Source organism: Malania oleifera, chromosome 8 (assembly GCF_029873635.1).
Source record: "Malania oleifera isolate guangnan ecotype guangnan chromosome 8, ASM2987363v1, whole genome shotgun sequence".
NCBI lineage: Eukaryota > Viridiplantae > Streptophyta > Magnoliopsida > Santalales > Ximeniaceae > Malania > Malania oleifera.
In genome coordinates, this window is record NC_080424.1 from 6,932,349 (window position 1) to 6,959,179 (window position 26,831).

At 36.8% G+C, this 26,831-nt stretch overlaps 1 protein-coding gene across 1 annotated transcript; it reads left to right on the top strand.

The window, feature by feature from the left end:
* Window positions 1–1,024: 1,024 nt before the first annotated feature.
* Window positions 1,025–26,051, top strand: LOC131161671 (BTB/POZ domain-containing protein At4g08455-like). Its single transcript, XM_058117598.1, has 2 exons — window positions 1,025–1,544; window positions 25,337–26,051. Exons 1-2 carry the CDS (start codon window positions 1,293–1,295, stop codon window positions 25,796–25,798), a joined length of 714 nt encoding a protein of 237 aa, XP_057973581.1. The 5' UTR covers window positions 1,025–1,292; the 3' UTR covers window positions 25,799–26,051.
* Window positions 26,052–26,831: the final 780 nt, after the last annotated feature.

Here is a 26,831-nt window from a genome sequence, read left to right on the forward strand (position 1 = left end):
TGAAAATAGTAGGATATCTATAGAAATAGTATATACAATATTAGACCCTAATGAATCAAGTTATATTCAATTAGCAGAGCACGATACCGTAACTAGTATAGATCAGAGTGCCACCACACATTTCATATAGTGTGTGGATGGTTTCCGTCAACCGTGCCTAGAGGGATTGCAGACTCCCTAGAAGACTAGGTTAAGGTGGCTGATTTGACGAGATAGTTACCAGTTCCGAGCCTAGGAGAGATTGTAGTTTGGATGAACTGAAGATTGATAAAATACAATTGACTTACCTGGTAGGCCAACCGGGATTAAGTCCCGCCTACGGGCCGCACAATCATGTCATGAGGGGTTAAATCATGACGTACAATTTTTCAGGGTAAACATCTCAGTTATGTATATATATACATACATATTTACAAAATATCAGCAGATATAGTATATATATTAGAAGTATGAAAAAGTAGAAAACTCACATATTACAGTTATACTTTAAACTATAATCAATACAAGTTATGCCGTATATTGATTTGCTAGCTTTTACAGTTTCAGATATTATCAATATATTATTTATGAAACTCAGTTGCTACACACTAGTAATAGCATATTTCCTCTTACTGAGCATTGTCTCATTCAGTGGTTTAACATTTTTCAGGTGATCCAGTTAGGCGAATAGATCAAACTCGCAAATAGAGAAGTCTTTTGTACTGACATATTTGAAGGGTAAGTGTATTCAGGAGATTATATTTTTGAATAGATGAAACTTGAGTGACGTGTAAGTATGTATGTAAGGTTTGAAAACACAGAATTCGGGTATTGTAATTATAAATGTATAATTTTATGTTTTCTGCTATATATGTGTGTCAATTTATGTACAGGGATATTTCAGGACCATATGGGTCCGAGATGTTATAATAGGTATAATAGGGATATCAGAGTAAATTATATATAAAAAAAGTGGTATAATTTTTGGATTGTTACAGTTTTTATTTATTTTTCTACGTCTTTTACAATAAAATAGAATAAAGTTTTATATTGCATCTTTCTTCAAAACCATCCGGCAAGTGAAAATAACCGGGCCCGGCGGAGATTTGTGCGGATTTCACGCAGCCGGGCTTTTCTCTCTTGGCCGCGGAGTGGGCGGTGCGTGCACCCATGCCGATCACCGATGCTTCATCGAACATTCTAGTACCTTCCATTCGAGACCCTTGGCCCCCAGTCCTCTTCCCCTGCGAGCGCTGAGATCAACCGAGTCGTCGGCTTCGGCATCGGCGTCCCAAACGGAGAGTCGAACGGCGATGTCAGAGAGAATGAGGTGTATATCGTGCCGGGAGGAGTACGGCCCGCGCGATGCTGGCACCTGCAAGGAGTGTTATGAGGAGGCCAGCGAGACGGAGGAGGAGCTCAAGCGCGAGATCGAAGACCTCAAGGCCAAAGTCGACTTTCTCAGGTTCTGGCCTCCTCTTGTTCACTTCGCATCTTTCCCCGACATCATTTTGGTTGCGTCGGATCACGACTCCCTCTCCGTCCCCGCTCACAAGGCTGTTTTGGTCAGTATCCATTTGGTATCACTATTACTTTTTCATTTTTATTTTTTAAAACTTTGTTCGATCAGCCCAAATATGAATTATATGTTTGATATTTGATCCCAATGAATATAGCGTCGTGCATGAAACAACGATTGTTTCAAAATATTACCCGTCTCTTCAATTTCCGCAAATGATTGGAGTGCCTGTTGGAAGATACGTTAAAACTGAACTGTCAATATTTTTCTTTTGTCCACCATGAATTGTTAGTATTTAGATATTGTGGATTGTTTTGAAGATTTATCCTTGTCATTTGTGGGAATAGAAAGTTTCCTCTTTGTTGGAGCTCGTAAAACACTAGTGGGGTGTCTGTCAAAGAATTTCCTTGTGTTGTTTATACTGCATTTCTAGTAGAACGGCTGAGCCCTTTCAGGTGGTGGGCTTCGGCCAATTGAATAACATAATTAATCATTCTTTAATCTTTAACAATAGAAAAATAGTAACTTTTTACAAAGATGAGGCTGTTGAGCGTTCGACAACAAAAAATTGTATCACGGTCCGAGTATTTTACACCTTGAAGGGGTTGAGTAACACTAGCTAAAGTACTCTTATTTGACTAGTTAGCCATTGATTATTGCATTTTATCACAAAAACATATTCACAGCAGTTAAATGTAAACTAAGTGAAAATAGTAAGCAATTCATGAAAATAAATGGCAATTAAGCAGTAAACATTGAAATAATGTGTTGATTAACAACCCCTTTGTAAGTAACATATCTTTAGTGAGGGAGGCAAGTAGGCTAAATACATTTAACAAACGCTAGTGAGTTATACAAGACTAATGAACTCTTACCTCCTCAAAAGAGCTTTATATGCCATTTTAACTTTGTCACTAGGAACCATCAATTTATTTGAGGAGTCATACTCCCCTTTTACACTAAATCTTACACTTAAAATATAAAATATGTATTAATATTAACATGATTGTAATCCATCCCATGCACATAAGATAATTAACATGATGGTAATCCATCCCATGCACATAAGATAAGTGGTCACAGACAAGCTTGGCTCATAACACATTGCCATCCAATGCTGCGGAGTGATAGTTGCTCCTAGAAATTCTTGTTTGTTAGGCTGAGTGTTGAATAAATCAATGAGCATTGCTCCTAATGTATTGCCTGTGATGCTCTTATGTATTAAGATTTCCAGGAATCCTTGTTGATCTTTGGGTATTTCCACATTTAGTTTATGTTGTAGCACCGAGAATCCTAGGAATTCTACATAATCCATAACGCTCTTAATGCACTCGCATATTTTTCCCATTTAAATAGGTTGGTGTCCTCATTAAGGCATGACATACATAATGGTCACAATTTTATTTGAAAAATTCAAAAAGGCTCACATTTCTATAGTGAAGATAAAAAAGTTATTTGATGCTCGTAATCTCTCTTTCTCCCCCTTCTTCTCCTCCCCAACTACTTTTCTCTCATCCTTATTGGTTGCATCTACAATTTACTTCATTCTCTTCATGGTGTACTTATATATATATATATATATCTAAGAAAATACATCAAGAGAGAGAAGAAATTTCTATACGAGGGAGAAGATATTTTTAAAAGAAGATATATTACTAATATTTCTAAATGCCAAAGAGAGGCCTCTAATGGGGGAGAAGTCTTGGCCATAAGTCCTGTGTTTAGTGAGAGAGACAGCCATGAGTCCATGACTCTCAGGCCCTTTTTAGAGGGAATGGGTTTTAGGTTAGTCAGACCTATAGGGAAAGATCTTAGCATTGTTGTATACCCTGAAACTTATGACACGAAAAAAAAAAAGTGAGTCCAAAAGAGTTAAATTAGTTACAAACTTCTGTTAACTATAGGAGCAGTAGAGACTGATATAAAGGGGTAAATTGGTTAAGTTATGAAGTTTATTAGTTGGAATGTGTATGGTCTACGGGATGTTAGGTAAAGGAGCTTGATTAAGGAAGTTTAGCTAAAAACTCACATGATATTGTTTTCCTACAAGGAACAAAACTTGGGAAAATAGATGGCTGGTTGAGGGGAAGTGTTTGGGAGGCTAGGTTTAAGGATCAGTATTCGGGAATTCCTTCCTTCTCAAGGAGCTGCTGGAGGTATTATTATTCTGTGGGGCACTTGATCTTTATCTTGAGTTGATAGTCTACTTATTCTTTACTTGCGCTGATAGAAATTAGAGGTAGGGTTCAATGGTAGTTTTTTTCAGTTTATGGTCCTCTTATTACTGTTCTTTGGGAAGAGTTTCGTAATCTCTCTTATCTCCCCCCTTCCTCTCCTCCCCATCTACTTATCCCTCATCCTCATTGGGTGCATCAACAACTTCTTTCTCTTCATGGTCTACTTATATATATATCTAAGAAGATACATTAAGAGAGAGAAAATAAATTTCTATACGAAGGAGAAGATATTTCTAAAAGAAGATATATTACTAATATTTCTAAATGCCAAAGAGAGGCCTCTAATGGGGGAGAAGTCTTGGCCTTAAGTCCTGTGGGTGGTGAGAGAGAGAGCCATGAGTGCATGACTCTCAGGCCCTTTTAGAGGGAATGGGAAAGATCTTAGCATTGTTGTATACCTTGAAACTTATGACAAAAAAAAAAAGTGAGTCCAAAAAGAGTTAAAATAGTTAGAAACTTCTGTTAACTATTGGGGCAGTAGAGACTGAGATAAGGGGGTAAATTGGTTAAGTTATGAAGTTATTAGTTGGAATGTGTATGGTCTACAGGATGTTAGGAAAAGAAGCTTGATTAAGGAAGTTTAGCGGAAACTCACATGATATTGTTTTCCTACAAGGAACAAAACTTGGGAAAATAGACGGCTGGTTGAGGGAAAGTGTTTGGGAGGTAGGTTTAAGGATTGGGATTCGGGGGTTCCTTCCTTCTCAATGAGCTGCTGGAGGTATTATTATTCTGTGGGGCACTTGATCTTTATCTTGAGTTGATAGTCTACTTATTCTTTACTTGTGGTGATAGAAATTAGAGTTAGGGTTCAATTGTAGTTTGCTTCAGTCTATGGTCCTCTTATTACTGTTCTTTGGGAAGAGTTTCATGCACTGTTTGGTTTTAGTTCTCCAAAGTGGATAGTGGAGACTGGAGGGTGATTTTAATGTTGTAGGATTTCCAAGGGAGAAGAAAGAGGGAGGTAGGTTTACCTCGAGCATGCAGAATTTTGATAGATTTGGTTCGAAGGTGGAGGTTGATTGGTGGTTAGTCATCTAGAGTTTAGTAGCAAGTGGGAGGATGATTTTCCTAATCTTTCTTAGACCTCTTTTTCTAGACCAGCGTCAGAGCACTTCCCCATTTTGTTGAAATATAGCAAAGTAAAGTTGGGTCTACCCCCTTCAAGTATAAGAATATGTGGTTAGATCATAAGTCTTTTCACTCTCTGATTAAGAATTCTTGGGATGTCATGTTTGTTAGAGGTTGGGAGTGTTTTAAGATTATGAAAAAACTAACATTTAAAAGAGGCTTTTGATAAAATGGAATGTGGAAGTTTTGGAGATATAGGGCTAGGAAATATAACATCTTAGCTGAGATTGATTTGCTGGATGCAAAAGAGGTGATGGATTTTTAATAGAAATGGAAGAGGCCCATTGAAAAATGAGCTGGAGGCAAAATTCTAAATTTAAATGTGTAACGCTCCAAACCCTTAAATCCGGGTCCGGTGCATTATACTTGATAAAATCCCTGATATTCCATAATTAAACCATACATACGCAGCGGAAAACACAACTATGAACCTCAATCATACAAATAATACCAGAGTTTCCTAGTTCTATCCATAGACCATAATATCCTTTAACACCTGCATTTTCATAATTACATATATCTCCAAAATATTTCAGTATGTTCACAAACTTTCTTTTCTCCACAGACTTAAAATATAAGGACGTAAAAATTGAGAGAGAAGGAGAGAGACGGACGAAGCGCAGGAAAATAAAATTTTCTAGAGGGGGGGGGGTTGCGTGTTGTTTTTCTTCTTCTTCTTCCTTCTTTCTTCTTATCCTCTTCCAGTAACTTAACTTTACATATATATGTATATATATATATATCTTATTTTAATTATTATTATTTTTAAATCCAATACAATAATATTTAATTTAACAACTAGTTATTTAATTATTTAATTTATCTTAATTTAATTTAATTTCTTTATTTTTAATTTTTTTTTCTTTTTTCCACGCCATTCCTTTTATTTATTTATTTGTTATTTTATTTATTTTTTTTCAAATTATTTTAATCCTTTAAAATTTCCGGGTCTTTACATTCTCCCCTCCTTAAAAAAAAATTTTTTCCTCGAAATTTGTTACCTGATCTTTTATTCCTATAATTCCACGATTTACCATATCCCACACTATAATCTCAACAACACAATTACGTACTTTAAATTCAATACACATCTAAGTTCTCCATATAAGGACCAGTCTCACGGTTAAGAAACATCACCGTCGATGGATTTATCGTGGTTTTCAGAAACTTTCGAATGAATTAGAAAATCATAGAAGTCCGCCAAGAGATTTTCGCCTCCAAGTTATAAGACAAAATCTTATACTTCCCTACACCATTCCTACTTCTCAACACCTAACCTAACCCATCCATTTAGCATCCTTATCCTAACTGTTTCCTATACTCTGGTATAAATCATCTCTAACCTAATACTCTAATATTTCCATATCCAGGCAATGTGAAATTAATCATACTTCCGGCTGGACATTGCTCTGATACCAAAAATGTAACGCCCCGAACCCTTAAATCCGGGTCTGGTGCGTTATACCTGATAAAATCCTTGATATTCCATAATTAAACCATACATACGCAGCGGAAAACACAACTATGAACCTAAATCATACAAATAATACCAGAGTTTCCTAGTTCTATCCATAGACCATAATATCCTTCAACACCTGCATTTCCATAATTACATATATCTCCAAAATATTTCAGTATGTTCACAAACTTTTTTTTCTCCATAGACTTAAAATATAAGGACGTAAAATATAAATGTTTGCATCCCAAAATTAACATAGAGATATACCATTTTCTTTTTCTATTTCCCAATAATGCTATAAAAACCTCAAGCTCTCAAAGCTCGATCTCGAGGAAATCCTGAAAAAAAGATAAATTCATATTCGGGTGAGACATATCTCAGTAAGGGAAGAAACCATATATTAAAACTGCGTGTGACCAACATGAGATAAATAGATATAATTTTTATTTCATTTGCAAATCATCATATAACATTGAAATTGTTTTCTGAACCTAACAATCACATGCAAAGGTTTATCCACGAGATTACCCAAGGATAGGGGTGATTACCCGCCCATACAAGTAGCACCCCTCTGCTCTGATGCATTTAGTAACCTGAAGGTCACGATTTAAGTATACCAGGGCACTCACCTTACTCAGTAAGCCCTCAAGTGTTAAACTGATCTCGTACTCACGCAGTCAACAATAGTTTACTGGCAAAGGCCCTAAGGATAGGGAATTCTACCCGCCCATATAACTAGGTTCCCTCTGCCCTAGTGCGTTATGCAGCTACTGCCACATCTGAAGCTACTAGTCCACTCGCCTTACTCAGCAAGCCCTTAGGCAAAGAGTATGCCTCGCCCAATCGTAACATGTTCTACATACATAAATACTTCTAATATCATAATACATCATTCTTTCCATCATTATTCAATCATTCACATTTCTTCATGTTCATAACTTAACATTTCCTTGTGTTTCACTTTAAGTGACTCTTTCCCATTTGTGTCATTCACATTTCACATTTCATTTCTATTCCATTCATTTCCCTTTTCATTTCATTTTCATTTTATACTCATTTTTATTTTAATTCATAAATACTCGGCATCTTTCCAGCCGTGGTTGGTTAGCTTCAGCATCCTTTCAGCCATGATCGACATCTTTTCAGCCGTGATTGGTTAGTTTCCGCATCCTTTCAGCCGTGGTCAACATCTTTTCGGCCGTGATTGGTTAGCTTCGGCATCCTTTCAGCCGTGGTCGGCATCTTTTCAACCGTGATTGGTTAGTTTCGGCATCCTTTCAGCCGTGGTCAGCATCTTTTTAGCCGTGATTGGTTAGCTTCGGCATCTTTTCAGCCGTGGTCGGCATTTTTCAACCGTGGTTGTTTTCGTGATTGTATTAACACTCACATGCAACATATTTCATATATCATTTTCATGTTCATTTCATTTTTTGTATATCTTGCATCTCGTATATATAACATAATTCCACACAAAATTCTATTTTACTCATGCCACACAATTTAGTAATAAAACTCATACATTGCCTGTAAAATAAGTCAACCAACATTTAATGTTTATATACTAAAAATACCTTTTATTTCTTACATAAATACTCTGAAAATATGTTTCCACTTTCATCAGTTCATTTTCACATATACATGTCTAATAAACAGCCCTAAACTCGAAAAAAAATATAATTAAAATGGCTGGCATTTTACCCATATTGAAAAATTACACGTACATATAACACAATTTATTTTTCATTTAATTCATAAAAATTCTGATTTAATATATATTTTTCCCCTTACCTGGTTTCTTGAACTACGCCAATAGGGATTCCGAAAAATACTTACGGCGCTCATCCGGACCCTGAAATTAAATTCTTAATTCCAATAAATTATTGCTGAATAAAATATTATTTAAATATTTCCTAAGACCATAATTCCTAAATAAATAATAATACCCTTAAATTTAGCCAAATTGCCAAATTTTCCAAATCCCACTCTTGCTTTGGAGTAGGGTCTAGAAAATCCCAATTGAAAAATTACCTACGTCAAAATGACGATGATGACGACTAGGACCCCGTGGTGGTGTCCGTTCGTCGATTTAACCACATATTAACGGCGAAATAGAGAAAATGGGAAAAAATTAACTTTTCTCCAGGAGTAGTGCCTAAGCCGTTCTCATGAAAAATCTGTTCTAGTAGAAATGTCGGCAGCAAAATTAGGATTCCAACGGCACCTTCCGTTTCCTGATCCGTCGCAAACTCGCTGAAAAATTGAGAGAGAAGGAGAGAGACGGACAGAGCGCACGAAAATAAAATTTTCCAGGGGGGGGGGGGTTGCGTGTTGTTTTTCTTCTTCTTCTTTCTTCTTATCCTCTTCCAGTAACCTAACTTTACATATATATATATTATATATTACTTTAACTTATATATATATATTAACTTACTTATATATATATATATATCTTATTTTAATTATTATTATTTTTAAATCCAATACAATAATATTTAATTTAACAATTAGTTATTTAATTATTTAATTTATCTTAGTTTAATTTAATTTTTTTTTTTTTTTTAATTTTTTTTCTTTTTCCCATGCCATCCTTTTATTTATTTATCTGTTATTTTATTTTATTTTATTTTTTTCAAATTATTTTAATCCTTTTAAATTTCCAGGTCTTTACAAAATGGGTTAGAGAGGGTGACTCTAATACTGAGCTTTTCCAAAGATTGGCTAATGGTATGGTGCCGAAAAATTTAGTCGAGAGAAGGACTAGTCTCTTATCATCCTAGATTGATTGTGAATGAGATCACTGAATTTTTTTTTCTTTTTCCAATTTATTTACAAAGGAGGTTGAGAATAGACCAATGATTGAGGGATTGGAGGGGAGCCCTATTTCTAGCGATCAAATGAGATGGATGAAAGTCCTGTTGAGATGGAAATTAGGAATGTAGTGTTTGGGATGGATAATGATAATTTTGTGGGTTAACTTCGTGGGTTTAGATGGTTTTACTATGGCCTTCTTTTAGGATTGTTGGGTTGTGATTAAGTCTGGTTTGAAGGTCTTTAATGAATTCTATTTTAATGGATTCTTAAGTAAAAACATTAATTCTACTTTCGTTACTCTAATGCCTAAACCGGATCAAGCTTCAAAGTTGCTGATTTCGACTATCAGTCTAGTCATAGATGTTTACAAAAAATTGTTGCAAAATTGCTTGCGGATAGGTTGAATAAAGTGATAGGAGATACTATTTCTAAGGCCCAGAGTACTTTTGTTGGAGAAGATAAATTGTGCATGCTAACTTGGTGGCTAATGAAGTAGTGGAGGATATTCATAGGAGGAATAAGAAAGGGAGTTATATTCAAGTTGGATTTTGAAAAGGCTTATGATAAGTTAATTGGAATTTCTTGGATAAAATCTTTGCTAACAAGGGGTTTGGGGAGAGGTGGTGGATTTGGATGAGGAGGTGTTTGTCAAATGCTTTCTACTCGGTCTTTATCAAAGGGGAGCCTAAGGAGTGGTTTAGAGCCTGGAGAGTGGTTAGGCAAGGGGGATCCTTATCACCATTTTTGTTTTTTCTAGTTGTTGATACTTTGAGTAGGTTGACTGATAGGGCTGTGGGTAAAAGTTATGTGAAGTGGATATGGGTGGATAGTAGGAGGGTAGTTGCGTCTCGTGTTCAGTTTGCAAAGGATACAATTTTTTCCTTAGTTGATCAAAGAGAGTCCTTTTTGAATGTTCTACTAGTTCTATAGATTTTTGAGAAGGTTTCGGGTTTAAAAATAAATTTGTGCAATAGTCAAATCTCTGCCAGCTAGGTCTTTGGATTGGCTTCCTTAGTTGGGTGTGGCATTCTTGAGTGGCCCTTGTCTTATTTAGGAATTCCCTTTTTTGGAAGGGGGGGTCCTAGGTTTGTTGGGCTTTCAGATCTGGTAGTGGAGAGGGTGTCTGAGTGTTTAGAGGGGTGGAAAAGTGTTTTATTCTCTCTAATGGTCATATCACTCTTATACAGGCTTGGCTTTCTAGTATACACCTTTATTCATTGTTCATTTTTTGAAATTCCTCTTGTCGTAGCTAGGAAAAATGAGGAAGTAATGAGAGATTTTCAGGGGCAGGGGAAAGGAGAGATTATTTGGTTAGTTGGGAGGATGTGTGTAGATCAAAGGTGGAGTGCGATTGGGGGTGGAAAGGTGCTTTATTGTCTCTAATGGTCATATCACTCTTATGCAGGCTTGTCTTTCTAGTATACACCTTTATTCATTGTTCATTTTTTGAAATTCCTCTTGTCGTAGCTTGGAAAATTGAAAGGAGAGATTATTTGGTTAGTTGGGAGGATGTGTGTAGATCAAAGGTGGAGTGTGATTTGGGTCTCGGGAAATTTGGTATCGAAAAACATTGCCTTATTGGGTAAATATCTGTGGCATTTTCCTTAAAAAGAATTCTATTTGGTATAAAGTTATAAAAAGTATATTTGGCTTTCACTATAATGGGTGGGATGCTAATCGGGGTTTAAGATGTTCTATGGAGAGTCCTTGCCCCTCGGAAAAGTATTGCTCAGATTTATCCTTTGATTATTCCTTACATTAAATATGCTGTGGGCGTTGGGTCTTGGATACTCTTATGGGAAGATGTCTAAGTGGGCAATTATGTGCTTTCCATCACATTCACTCGTTTATATAATCATTCTTTAGTGGATACTAATGTCAATACTTTCAAATGGGCCTACTTCTTGCCTTGTGATGTATTCAAAATGCGTGATATAAGATTGGGAGAACTCCGCTAAGTAATTGGACAACTAAAGAAAGTACAATTATGCGCCTTTGGCCTCCTTGACCAAGGGCATCGCTCTTTTCCTTTTTGCAAAATGGATGCATGGGTTTCCAAGGGCCACATAATAAGAAAGCTCTCGGGATTTCCATTTTCACAGGCCTCATGGTAGAGAGTTGGAGGAACTATGTTCTTTGTTGGTTCTTTTGGAGGGCTGCCCTTTCTCATGTGCGAGTGATGATGTAGGAGTTGGGGCTTGGATTCCTCAGGTTTCTATTCTTCAAAAATCTTAGTGTTAGCTTGAACAAATCTTTTTAAATCCTTTCCTCTACATATCATATGGAAAGCTAAAGTCCCCTTTGAGATCAAGGCGATTGGTTGCTTGGTTGTTTTTAATAGAGTTAACACCAACAAGCTGCTGTAGAGTAGGAGTTTTTTGAAGGCATTGTCTCTGGATGTCTGTTTCTTCTGTTTTGATAGCTGAGAATCTGCTGCATATCTATTTTTGCATTCCCCTTTCTCCTGGGGATCTGGAATAAGTTATTTGCTGTTTTTGGGGAGGATTGAGTTTGTCCGGATTTGGTGGAGAAATTATTACATATCCCTTTTAAATATATTTTAATACAACTGGCTATCAGTGTTCAGATGGTGAACAAATAACAATTTAATTAATAATTTTATTGCATTTTTATTAAATTTTTTCCAAATAAAATACACTTAAAAGAAATTATATATTGTAAAGTTAATATAAATTCAAAATTATATTCATACTCAAATATTAAGAATTAAGATCTTTAAATCTAAAGTTTTAGGCAAACTTAATCTAACTTTTTCATATTACCAAGATAAAAACTAAACTAAGAAGTGAAGTATGCTAATTGTAGGCCATTGGGAAGAATATGATGTTTATGGAACACATGTAATAGTTGAAGTAACAAATTTAAGAATGCTGAAGTCTTAAATTTCAATTAAAAATAAAAACCCACAAAATCTTTAAATGAAATGTAACCAATGGTATATATTAAAAAAGAAAAAGAACTCTGTAAAATTATGCCATTCATGCAAGTCCTTGGAAGTTTGTTTCCCAAGTTGCTAGTCTTTTCTTTCCTCTCATACATTTTAAAGCAGGTATTGGAGATGAAATTTAATTTTGGGAGGAGTTTGAGTTGGTGAGTCTTTGTTGGTGTTGTTTGTGCCGTGTTTGCTTAGGCTTCTGTTGATCACAATGCACCAATTTCAACTTTTTATTCTTTTGAGGAGGGGGGGGGGGGAGGCTCCCTTTCTTGGGATTTTCATTTCTTTAAAAGTCTCAATGAAAGAGATGTTGATGAATTAACTTTTTACTGGGTGTGCAAGACTCTTTCATGCCAAATTTGTGGGGGGATGCAAGGCTTTGGATTGGGGATGCTTCAGGGTCTTTCTCTTCAAAATCTTTCTTTTCCATATCGCGTATTCAACTACTTTGCTTCAAACTTGCAAAGACCAATGGGTTGCTGCTGTCTCCAGCTGGCTTAGTGGGAAAATTGTTAATGATCATTATGTAATCCTTGATGTTTACGACACTCCACAGAGTGGTTGATGCTTTGTACCACGGGTTGGCACCCCCTTGATGCCTTGCTAATATTATTTTCTCTTCGCTAATAAAAAAAATCTGCAAATCCTAGTCCTTGCTCTTACACAGCTGTTTGGAAAGCAAAGATTCCTTTTAAATCTGGGCCTTCATTTGGACTTTAATTCTAAACAAGATCAACACAAATGCTATGCTACCAAAAAGAAGTCTAATGCACTTACTAGTCATTTGTTCGCTCATTGTAAAGTAGCAAGATGCATGTGGAACAGTTTGTTTTTGTACTTTGGTGAGGTTTGGGTGGCTTCTGCTACAATTCTGCTGTTTTTTCAACGTGAAGTTTTGGGATGAAGGAAAGAGAGGATATTTTGAAGCTCTGTTTTTACAATCTTGTGGTTGCTTTGGCTGGAAAAGAATGCTGTAATTTTTAAAATCAAAAGACTTCTCCAAGATTGTTTTGGGAGAAAGTTGTTTTTCTTGCTTCCTCTTGGGCTCATTCTTTTGGGGTTTTTGATCGTCTTTTTCTGTCTGATATTTAAAGGGATAGGAAGGCAGCTTTGATGTAATTTGGTTTTTTTTTTTGTGCTTTTTTCTTGGGGAATTTCTTATCCTCATTTCATTGTTATTATGTTTTCTTTTGAATGGACTTATTTATTATCTTAATAAAACTGTAAAATTATAAACTTATGCAACTAAATTTTTGAGTCAGCGAAACCTGCCTAGGTCAATCTGGGTTTTATTGCATTTGACTGGGTCAATTGTTTTTCTGGTCAACATGAAAAATCATCCCATTTTTTAGGTTTGGAGCATTGGGTTTTGGCTGGGCCAGGCTGAGCTGAGCTGGCTTTAACAAAACCGCTATAAATTGCCTAAGTTCCCTTGTAAGGTTGCTGGCCGTCCACACCATTTTGGATTAAAAAGTTGTATCTACTTAGCTTCAATAAGAATTTGGGAATAGATGAATTATTGCATTGGTATACAAATCTCCAAGTTTCTGCCTCTAGGCTATGATAGTACCTATTTTAAAGTCCCCTAGCGCCATAACATTTTTCAAACTTGAGGCAAAATCAAACATAATATTTTAAATGTCATTATAGATTGCATGAGTAGCTAGAATATCATGTCCAAATACATTGTTAGAAAATTGTGTTTGCATAGTGGGAAGCACCCAAACTTATATAAAATTGGCTGGATTAAGGCAGTTGGCAAAGTCAAAGTGAGCGAGAGCTTAATTCTTTTTCTATTGGCAAGTGCCAATGTGTGGTTTTGAGTGATGTTGTGGATATGGATGCATGTGACCTACTATTGGGTAGGCCTTGACAATTTTGACTTGAATGCTACTCATGAGGGTAAGGATAATGTGTATCCTATTCATCCCAAGGCTACTAAAGCTAAGGAAAGTCAGAATTTTTTACCAGTTCTAGTCTAGCATTCTTTGTAGATGCGAGTGAGTTGTGCTCTTGTGGTAAAGGATTAGAAGGTTATCCAAGGTGAGGTTTCCACCATAGTGCAAACTTTATTATGTAAGTTCAAGGAAGTAATGCCAGATGATATAACATGAATTACCATCTATGTCAGAATGTAGGGTATACAACACCGCATCGATCTTGTTCCTAGAGCCAGTCTTCTGGACCTACCATACGAATGTATGGGCCCACAGGAGAATACAATGTTGTAGGAGATAGTGGAGGACCTATTTTGTCAAGGGAAATTTTTGGAGAGCATGCATTGCTAACCTAAATTATGGATGGTAGTTGGTGAATGTGTGTTGATAGTAGGGCGATTAGCAATATCACAACAAAATATCAACTTCCTGTTCAACCCTTGAAAGACCTGCAGGATATGTAGGTAGATTTGTTGGAGTTCACAGAATTGACCTAAGGATTGGCTATCACCAGATTTGCAGTAGGCAAGGGTACAAGTGGAAGACAACCTTCAAAACTAAGAAGGGGCAATACGAGTGATTTGTGATGCCTTTCAGATTGTTGAAACACGCTTAAGGAACCTAGTTCTTAAACCTTTGGAAATTCTTATTTTGATGATATTTTCATTTATGATCAGAGCGCAGAAGGAATAAATGTGGATGACAAGAAGGTTCGTGCAATCGGATGTTGCCCCCCCTTCCAAAACAGTGTGCAAAGCTTCCATGGGTTTGGCAAGCTTCTAGTAAAGATTTAGTAGAGGCTTCAACCTACTCATAGTCCTAATTATTGGGTGTTTGAAGAATGGTAAGTTCCAATAGGGGGAAGAGTAAGAGAAGAGTTTCATTAGTGCGTGATGTCAAATGTATAAAAAGTGAGGATGATATTGTCATGGTTAAGGAAAAAGACATAAAAGAAAGATGACAAAGTTACTTTAGTAAGCTGTTTAATGAAAACCAAATAAAAGGCTTAAACTTAGAATTGAAAAATGAGGAAAAGACTAAAAATGAGATATTTTTTTTGCAAAATTGGAGTTAATGAAGTTAAATATGCACTAAAAAAGATGAAAAATGGAAAAGTTATAGGACCGGATAACATCCCAATTGAAGTTTGGAAATGCTTGGGTGATAATGGAATTATATGGTTAACTAATTTATTTAACACAATTATAAAAGATTAATGGAAAAGTTTAGGGAAAAAAAGAGATACTTGCATATGGTATTTATTGACTTAAGAGAAATCATATGATAAGGTATCTGGAGAAGTTCCATGGTGGGTTTTAGAAAAAAAGAAAGTATGTAGTGGGTATGCAGCATGCTAATGTTATTAAGGATATGTATGATGAAGTAATGACTAGCGTAAGGACTATAGATGGAGAGACTAGAGAATTTCCAATCACAACAGGTGTACATCAAGGATATGTTTTGAGCCCTTTCCTTTTTGCTTTAGTGATGGATTAACTGAACAGAATCCAAAATGAGGTTCCATGGTGTATGTTATTTGCAGATGATATTATATTAATTGATGAAAGGAGCGGACTAGAGGCTAAGTTAAACTTAATGATTAAGAAATAAATAGCACTTGTAGATTTCGATACCTTTGATCTATTATTCAAGTTGAAGGAGAAATTGAAGAGGATATAATGCATAAAGTTAAAGCAGGTTGGGTGCAATGGAGAAGTGCTTCAAGTGTGCTTTGTGATTGTAGAATACCCTTAAAATAAAAAGAGAAGTTTTATAGGATGGTTATAAGACCAACTATGCTATATGGATCATAATTTTGGGCAGCGAAGAAACTGAATATCCAAAAAGTAAAAATTGTTGAAATGAGAATGCTTAGATGGATGAGTGGTATAATATTGAAAGATCAATTAAGAAATGAACATATTCGCAGTAAGTTAGGTGTAGTTCTTGTAGAAGATAAGCTAAGGGAGGGGCGACTCAAATGGTTTGGGCACTTGCAAGGTGGGCCACATGGTGCACTAGTGAGGAAGAGTGAGTTTGTTATTGTGAGGGGCAGTATAAGGGGTAGGGTTTGACCTAAAATAACTAGGAATGAGATAGTAAGGATATAATAGCTTTGAATTTGTCCAAAAAAATGGTCCATAATAGCATAAATTGGTGGAAAAAGATTCATATAGCCAACCCCACCTAGTGGGACTTAAGGCTTGGTTTTGTTGTTTTGTTGGTGGGGGCTGGAGGGCTAATGTAGAATAGTATTGATATCTTGAAGGTCTAGTTTTACGCTATTCTTATTGTAATTTTACGTTTTATTTTATTTTGTTTCATTTCACTTTGTGATCTTATGAGTTGACTAGAAGGTTTAATTTTAATATTTCATCAGCTGTCCTGAAGATTTAATTTTAGAGTATAACTCTAAGCTTAATTTTATTTTATTAAATTTATGCTTAATTTTGGTGTTTTGAGGGCTATAAGTGAGCTTCTCCACACCATTTTGGATTAAAAAGTTAGGGTTTTTCCCCCATATATCATTTTTTCACAGGAAACCATAATTGATCTACGGTATGACTGCTTGTTTCAGCATTAATGTATTAAGCATGCTATGCCTACCTTATGCCATAAATTTTATATATGTCATGATGTAGGACGAGAAGCGGCTATTTGGATGGATGTGTGTTTAGTTTAATTGTATTAGGATTATTTATGTTGGGGGCTTGTTTGTAGTAATTGTGTATTCTAGGGTTGTGTTTTTAATATTATGTAGTTTTAGTAGTATGTGTGTAATTTCATATGTTTAGAGGTTTTCTTATAAATAATATGTGAAAGCGATGATGTGAGGAGCTGTTGATGAATTTGAATTGAAGTGAAAGTGAGTTCCCCCCTGGCATCTCCGGAGCCCTTCCCCTTCTTCTAATTTCTTCATGGCTGCAGAACCTTGATGCTGCCCCTGCATCATTTGGTATCGGAGCCCAACTTCGATCTCCATTCTTCCTCACTTTTCTCCTCTTCTCTTCCTCTTCCTCTTCTTCCTTCTCTTCTTCTTTGAAGTGAAAGTGAGTCCCCCCCTGGTATCTCCAAAGCCCTTCCCCTTCCTCCTCTTCTAATTTCTACATGGCTGTAGAACCTTGATGCTGCCCCTGCATCATTTGGTATCGGAGCCCAACTTCGATCTCCATTCTTCCATTTCAGTCTGTCCATTCTTCCTCACTTTTCTCCTCTTGTCACGTCCCGAACCCCGAAATGGGACCCAAGGGTGAAAATGTAACTCACCTGTCCCTGTATCTGATAAAACATCCCAAAGATACAGTACAATGGATGAGGGTTTGACCTCGTGGGGTTCCCAGGCACCCTAAACACATTCAAACACAATCATATACGCAGCGGAAAAGTCATTCTATATAAACATATACAGTACCATACCAGAGTCTATACAAGAGCAAACACAATGCTCTATTCAAAATCTACAAACGGGTGCCCAACACATCCCAAAATGGCAACCCACCAAAATTACAGTCTTAGCACTTACTTGGCGCTAAACGCGGTACACCGGTCACTATGCTCCCTACACCAGGACGCTAGTTCCGGTTACTCAAAGGACCTGTAAAAATGTACGTACAGCAGGGGTGAGACACCTCTCAGTAAGGAAGAACACAGGTTATATCGGTGTATGGCATTTGAGTGTTATCATGATACACTAACATGCATAGATCAGTTGTCAAAACAATCAAAACAGTTCCAGTATTTTCACAAACCAAGTAATACAATTTGGTGTCGTCACACCCTTCGGCTCGAAGCCGGACAGTCTGGTGGTATTTCACACCCTTCGGTAAAAACCAGTGATCTGGTAGTATTTCACACCCTTCGGCTCGAAGCCGGACTGTCTGGTGGTATTTCACACCCTTCGGTACAAACTAGTGATCTGGTGGTATTTCACACCCTTCGGCTAACGCCGGTGCCCCCGGTAACCTGGCATAGCATCAACGTTGAACCGGTGCAGATCTGGTGTTCGCACACCCTTCGGCTCGAAAGTCGGCCATCTAGTGGTATTGCGCACTCTTCGGCAAAAGCCAGATTTTTACACCTGGAACAATTCAGAACCCTGTTCCTATTTCACAAAGATACAACATATGCATGCTTATATAACCAAACAAACCACACCAATTTGGTAACCTAATCATGGTTTTCCAAATAAATACAGTTTAAACAAAGTCAAGACACGACCATCCTAATATCATAATATAAATCAACATATACCCACGGTTTTCAACAAAACCAGGGATGCAGCCCGTCGCTCCATTTTTCCCAAAACTGTAATAATTAAAAACTCATAGTTTTCCCCGTTAGATCCCCCCCAAATGAGTAGCCAAAACACACACAGGACCGTGGACCACAGTTCCACTGAGTCCGATTTCAAAAATAATCAATATAAACATAGGTCCCCTTACCTTTTTCCCGAATATTCATTCCCGAACTCCAAGGCCCCTAAACAGCTAACCGAGTTTCAAAACCTACAAATCACAGTACAAAATATATTCACAAGACCATTACCTACAAAACTACCGGATCAGAATTGAAAACCGAGCCTTACCTCGATTTTTCGCCAAAACCCGAAAATCTCCGACACGAGATTCCAATCCGTAGAAGTTGTAGAGAATCCTTCTACGATCCTCGTGGTAACTTCAGATTTCCGATTCCGTCAACGATCGGCGAAAAAATCTAGAGAGAGAGAGTGTAGGGAGAGTTTTAGAGAGAGAGAGATATCTTCTAAGTTACTTAGTGAAGAAGTAATGAAAATTTCCTTTTATAACCCTTTGACCCGGCCCAATTTCGTCGATGAAATGGTGCCTTCGTCGACAAATCATTCACTGACTTCGTCGACTAATCGGTGGCCTCGTCGACGAATCTGGCATCTCCGGTTTTTTCGAGACTCCTCATCTTCTCCTCGTCGATGAAATCTGGCTTCGTCGACGAAATATGCCAGATTCCCAATTTGCCTCTCTCTTATTTATTTAAATCTATTTATCACGGTTCGGGTTCTTACACCTCCTCTTCCCCTTCTTCCTTCTCTTCTTCTTCCTTCTCTGTTTCTGATCTCCTGTTCTTTCCATAATTTCCTGCTGCCCAGCAGCAGTCTGCCCTCTTCTTCTTGTCTGTTCTTCTTCTTCTTCTTCTTCGTCTTCTGTTCTGTAACTTCTCCCTCCCTCTCTTCTGCTGCTTCTTCTTTGCTCTCATCTTGTTCTCTGGTATTCTTCTTTTTCTTCTTCTTCTTCTTCTTCCATTATCTCTAGTTATATCTCCTTCTATGTTACTCTCTCATCTCTTAGTTTCTATTCTGAAATTTTGGTATTTAAGAAAAAGAAAAACTGAAAAGCAGTTCCGCAGTTTCAGAACTTTTAAGAAAATTCCAGCTGTGCCCTCATTTCTTCAATCACCACCTTCCAGCCACCGTCCTCCTTGTCTGTTCTTCTTCTTCTTCTTCTTCTTCTTCTTTTCTGTTCTGTAACTTCTCCCTCCCTCTCTTCTGCTGCTTCTTCTTTCCTCTCATCTTGTTCTCTGGTATTGTTTTTTTTCTTCTGCTTCTTCTTCCATTATCTCTAGTAATATCTCCTTCTATGTTACTCTCTCATCTCTTAGTTTCTATTCTGAAATTTTGGTATTTAAAAAAAAGAAAAACTGAAAAGCAGTTCTGCAGTTTCAGAACTTTTAAGAAAATTCCAGCTGTGCCCCCATTTCTTCAAACACCACCTTCCAGCCACCGTCCTGCAACACCACCCATACCACCGAAAACAGAACCCCCCGAAACCCTTCCCTTCAAAATTTCATCACCAACCTACCAGCTGTGAAGCCCCACGCTCCACCTGAAATTCTCCAGCCGCCGCCCCCTCCAAATGCCACCATTTCTGGAGTTGTTCTTGACACACCACCACCACCACCATTCGACTCACCACCCTTTGATCTACCACTCACCAGAAAATCATTGCTGGACGCGCTCCACGCGCCGGCAACTGCGAGTGGGATTCTGCTGGACTCCCCTCTTGCTGCCAGAATCGCGAGAAATTGGTTTCCAGCCACGATAAATTGGTGTTTTCTCATGATATTTTGTTTTGCAGCATCATATTTGGGTTCTTAACTTGCAATTTTGTAAGCAAGCGTGATAATTTGGCACGAAACCCTAGAAATTGTCTCTGCCAGCATCAAAAGTCAGGTTTTATTGCTGCTATTTGTGAGTTTTTCTGGTGAATTTGTTTCATTTTTGCATCATACTCAAGATTAAAGGTGACTTGAAGATTGTTCTTAAATAATTGAAAGTGAAGTTTGTGATTTGCTTCATATAAGTGCATCATGGTGACCAATGTTGAATTGGCTGCAAAGGTGGAGTTGTTATCTGGTAGGGTACAAAATGTGGAAAATGCTTTGGAGACTATTACCAGTGCTTTGATTAGGCTAACAACCGAAGCTGCAGCCTTTGGGTAAAGGTCCATGGAATTTCCTACCAAACAAGATGGTGGAATAGCAGCTGTCCCTCATGCTTTTGATTTGTGTGAAGGCCAAAATAATCATTTGAATTAGGGAATTAAACTAGAAGTCTCAGATTTTAATGGTGATGGTTCTCCTGATGAATTTGATGATTGGGTGTATTCTTTGGAGTACTATTCCCATGGCATGACATGAATGAGGCTAGAAATTTGTACTTTGCTGAATCAAAATTGAAGGGAATTGCTCGAATTTTGGTGGATTAAACAAAGGGAAATCTTTAGAAGAAGGAGATTTGGCGAGATTACAACGTGGGATGAGATAAGTGAGCTATGCAGGAGCAATTTGTTCCTCCCAAATATTAAGTAGGATGTTCATCTCTGCCGTTTGATTTGAAGCAAAAAGAAAAGACAATGATGGAGTACACTAGTAGATTCTATCATTTGGCTACTTGTGCCAATACAGAATGGAAAGAGGATGTTACGATAGCTTTGACAGAAAAGGGCTGAAGCCAGCTATTGCCTCCAAACTTGCTGCATGTCGTCTTATCACAGTTGGGGATGCAGCATAGGCTGCCACTCAAATTGAGGAGGACATGCAATGCAATCCTCCTAGAGCTACATGAGCCCTCTGGTTTGAGAAGAGTACTAGCGGAGTGGTATGAGAGAAGACATTGGTGCAATTGGGTAAAGGTGTTCATACTAATACCTCTTGGAAGACTCCTGAGCATTCTAGAACAACTTCTAATAGCCAACCATCACTCAAATGCTTTAAATATCAAGGTTTGGGACATTGAGCTGCACAATGTCCTAACCAATTCATGGCTTTTGCAGAAAAGGAAGAAGATGATGATGATGACACTAAAGTAGTTGAAGCTAAGACAAAAATTCCAAGTGACTTAGATGAGGATGACAATTTGAGAACCTGTTTAGTGCTTTGACATATACTTTCTTCCCACAAGGTTAAAGAGACAGAGGATTGGAGGCGGACCAACATCTTTTAAAATCAAGTCATATGCCAAAAACAGCTTTGTACTTTGGTTATTGATCCTGGTAATCGCACAAATGTAGATTCTGAAGAAGCTGTGAAGGAGTTAAATTTGGAAGTTGAGCCTCATCCCGAACCATACAAATTTGCTTGGGTGAATAATGCCAACTTGAAGGTCCATGATCACTGCTTACTTACCTTCAAGATTGGTTCCATTATGGAGACAATGCAATGTCATATCCTTCCTCTCGAAATTTGTTATATTCTTTTGGGCCGACCATGGTTATTTGTTTGAAAGGTGAAGCATGATGGATATGAGAATTCTTATTCCTTCTCCATTGATAAAAATAAGTATAAGTTGATGCCATCACGCATTCTTCCACTCACCGAGTTGAAGTGTACTGCTGGTTCCTTTTTATGAAATGAGATGACTTTATTCTTGTTGATGGACTCCTTGGTACTTCCCCCAAATCGATGGAGTTGAGTTCTTTTCGAAAGGAGGGAATAAATGATGCAGGGGCAACATCAAGGTTCTGCAGCCATGGAGAAATTAGAAGAGGAAGGGGAAGGGAGGAGAGAGGAGATACGAGGGTGGAACTCACGTTCACTTCAATTCAAATTCTTCAACAACTCCTTACATCATGGCTTTCGCACACTATAAGAAAGCCTCCAAACATTTGAAATTACACACATACCCCTAAAACTACATTACATTACAAACATACCCCTAAAATACAATTAAACAAACTCCCAACATAAATAATCCTAATACAAGCAAACTGCACACACATACTTAAATAACTAAATAACTAAGCACATTTGGGTTTCGGACCCAATAAACTATTCGCCCTATTCTTTGACATAGGTCTCCTAATTGGGTCGAAATGATCAATCCAAATAGTCGCTTCTTGTCCTACATCTTGGCATTACACCATCTTCTTCATTATGCATTCTTTTTGTATCAAACCCCCTTCTTTTTGGTAGCTTGAGTAGAGATAGATGGAAAGCATTATATATGTTGTGTGCATGCACACCTATGCATGTGCACATGCATGGGAATTGATAAATGGTACACATGAGTATATATTTAACATCTACATGGGAAAATTATTTATGCATCAGTGCTTTTGGTAATGGAATTTACTTTTTTGCTCTTGGGTCTTCTGCAGCATTTGTTGTTCTTTGAGATTGAAGGGGTCTTCTCTTTTTAAATGCTCGATTGACAAGTGATTGGTTGGATGATATTAGACCAAAAAATCCGGATTCTATATGGAATTGCAAATTGTTAGGACCGGAGTAGGATCAATGGGATTGGTAGGATCATGGTGGGATTGGAAAATTGTACAGCTTGTATATGAATTGTACAGCGTAGTAAGTGTTTTTTTTAATCTAATATTAACAAAATTTCTAGTAGAGAGCCCACACTTAGCAGCGGATCACAAAAAAAAATGCAAGGTAAGAATAATTTAATAAATTTATACTCCCAAGAACAAACAATTAAAAACATTGTCAAAAACATTTTAGCTAATGCAATGGTTATTCACTTGCATTTTAACAAACACATCATACACAAATTCAACATGCAAAGGCTGATTGGCACTCCAGTCCTATAATTGGCACCCCAGCTCTTTAATACCCTTAAGCAACTGCCTCAAACAAAATGATTCAAACTAATGTAGTCGTTATATTCATTGATGCATTTTCACAAATACATCACATGCACACACAGCCCTGTTTTTCGTGTGGACTTTCACAAACACGTGGAAAGGGAAAACACAACATTGACTTCATCTAGGAATTCTTTCAAAACACATTATGACTTCATTTGAGCATTCTTTCAAACATCACTATAGCACTAAACTGCTCAAGAAAAAGGCAGCAACAATGGGCACAGAGAGTTCAACTTCAAAAACAATAACAGGTTTATGTAGCCTAAATGTACAATAATTAGAACACAAATTTCTAAATTAGCATATGATAATAAATAATAAAAGAGAAACATAAGTCTAAACACTAACATTGCTTGCAATATAAAAGATAACATAAAGTAGGAATTAACCCCTAATTCATTGACTAAATTACATGAAAATGGGAAGGATGATTGTATTGGAGCCTACTTTAGCATTGGCAACTGCCAATAGTGGGTTCATTGTTTTGGCAAGTCCAACATTTTAGAAAGAGCCATTGTAGAGCAGCGTATTAAGAAAAGAAAGAAGGATTGAGCCATGCGAGTTTTAGATATGAAGAAGAGCAATAGCCATGGAAGTAGACTTGTACTGGAGTGGCCATGCCATGAAGAAATTTAATTCGACTACTTGAACATGGGAAGGAAAATTGCAGAGATTAGCAACAACTTTAGGAAAGGGGAGACAAACAGGTAGATTGAGAAACTCAAAATTATTGGTAGATGGAATCATATAGGAACATTTATTTGTAATATTAAAGATAAAAAAAACATCAAGATTTTTAGGAAATTGATGCTTGGAATTTTAAAGATTTTTAGAAAATAAATATTTAGAAATTTTAGGAATCTACAAGCTGTAGGAATAAATTTAAACATAAACTTAGAGAAGGGGAGAACATAATTTTGCCATCGAGGTAGGAGAAGATGAGTTGTCAATGGAGTTGTGAAGGGGAACAGCAAGAGTCGGGGAGAAGAGGCATTGTCTCGGTAGGAGCACACTGGCTTGGATATGGAAGCAGCTTCCAAAATATGCTGCAAAGACTACACAACAACAGAAAGACAAATTAGTAAAGATAATAATAATGAAAAAAGAAAAAGCTCTAGTTAAAACACCCACGTAATTGACACCTGGCATAACCAAGCCCAACTTTAAAGAGTTATATAGATGAACTCAAAAATATCCATTTTTAGATTGGTGTTCATTAAGTGGTTCACACCTCAGACATCAATATTTAGGTCGAGGATATATGTAGATATTTAGTGCACTAGTTTGTTAGATTATAATAGAGATGATTGTGAAAAGATGGTTATAGTGATCGGCTTGATGAAGTCCCCCCTCGTGATCTCTGTAATATTGATGAACCAAATACTGGTTTGAATGTTCAAAATAATTTTAATGAGCTGGCTTGATAGTTACACTTTTGTTATTTGTTTGCTAACTTTAAAATATGTTTTAGATGCTCATGTGCATATTTGTTTGACAAATTTGTGTTAAAAATTATGTTTTTTTCTCTCTTTTTCTCTATTAATGTATTCTTTTTTTTCATTATAAGCTGATTTGATTAAGAATGCAACAATTTGAACTCTTAATCTCCTCATTTCACGGGGGCTTTACCTTACAAGCTTTTTTACTTGTTATTTTCCTTGTCTTGAATAGTTATTAGACAATTTTTTAGGGTTTATAATATTTAAATTTATGAAAAATAGCATATAATGATATTAGAAACTTGCAATGCTCACTTGATCTTGCCAACTTGCTCAGTGACCCAATGGAGGATCTTTATTTTAGCAGTCATGCTCGAAACGAATTTGTGCTGGTTGATCTTTATTTTAGCAGTCATGCTAGAAACGAATTTGTGCTGGTTGATGCTGCAATCTGAAAGCAGTTTCACAGAAATCTTAGGAAAGAACTGCTGTACTTAAACTGTGGAATAAACATGTTCTGGTGCAATGTGTGTGTGTGTGCGCGCGCGCGCGCGCTTTGTTGCTTTGTCTTGCTGAACAGTCCTTGAACAAAAATGGGCTTGTTTGATTATATGTTGTGGCATACTAATTCTGATTATCAATGCCAGCCGTCTTGTATAGCGTTTGTACCATGAATGTTAGGTTGTCCTCTCCTCATTACTGATTTCCCTATTTTCTTCAATCATTTTATTTATATTTAGGTAAGCCGTTCCCCAGTTTTCAATGCAATGCTTGTAAATGAAATGGAGGAAAGCCTGAGTGGTAGAATCAAGATTAGCGATGTTTCATACGAGGCCCTTCAAATGTTCGTCGACTTCTTATACACGGCTGATGTCTACCTGGATGAGCAAATGGCATGTGATCTCATTGTATTGGCAGAGAAATATCAAGTGAAGCACCTCAAAGACTATTGTGAGAATTTCATGGTATTGAAATTAAACTGGGATAATTCAGTAATGAGCTTTGCATTTGCACACCAGCACAATGCCAAGCACCTGCTTGATGCTGCTTTGTCATTGATTATGGAAAACATGGAGAAGCTAACCAAGCGGGAAGAGTATACAGAGCTCGTGGAAAGGGATCCCCGGCTGCTTGTTGAAATCTATGAAGCTTATCTCTCCAAGTTAATGCTGCTGCCCCATAATTCTTCCCTGAATCCATAATCGGCAAGTTTAATTTCTCCTTTGTTTTTTGGTTATGTTGATAAACTCTGGATGTAAATAAAGTCTATTAGTTTTTATTTTTGTTTTTTATATTTTTTTGGCATTTCTGAAAACGGCCCTCTCTCTCTCTCTCTGAGCGTGCTCCAGAAGATAGAAAAAGAGTAGAGCCTGGTTTTTGTCAAGTACTTTGGCTGTTTTTGGTTCATACCTATTTTCAGTTGATATAAACTGGACCTGACTAGGAATTAAACCATTGAAGGAAGGGCAGACAATTTTGTGTTTTGTTTTTCTCCTATATTATTGCTTAAAAAGGTATTTATCTTCTTTCACAAACTAGTCAATAAATAAAGTTTTCATACGAGGGGTAATTAAAAAATTGATAAATTTATAAATAATTATACCCATTTGTCTTTTTTGTTGTTATTGTGCTACAAATAAACAAATAAATACATATATATGCTTATTATTATTTGGCTTGTTTGGTGAAAGGAATCTTCCATAAATTCTGGAAATTCTTCATGTTCACATTTGGTTCATTTCGAAAATCATAAATGGTCGACATCGGAGGATTCCCAATAACCCATTAAGCCCACAATGTAAAGATATTTTGTAGTTTCTATATGCAGCGATTATAAGACTATTTTCCTGCCGCTGTTCAACTGTCAATGTGAGATGTTATAGTTTGATTGATCTGACTGTTGAAGTATGATCTCAATACAAAATAGTGATCTTCTATTCTATACAGAATTATAAACCTTGAAGTCCTTCATAAAACAATGGCATTAGGTCACGTTTAAGACGGCGTTAGAGGATGATAACCCTGTATGTTTCACTGACAACATTTTGATCTTTATCTATTTTTTTTAACTCTCTGCAATTCTGTGAAAAGAATATCCAAAAGATTCTTAGGTATCGCGTCTGAGACTAACTAGGAGAAGTGTATATTTCTTCACCCTCCATTGTGCAATAGGAATTTGCTTTAGATTGGTAGTTTATTATTATTTTTTTATTGGTCAATTGGAGGTTTATACTG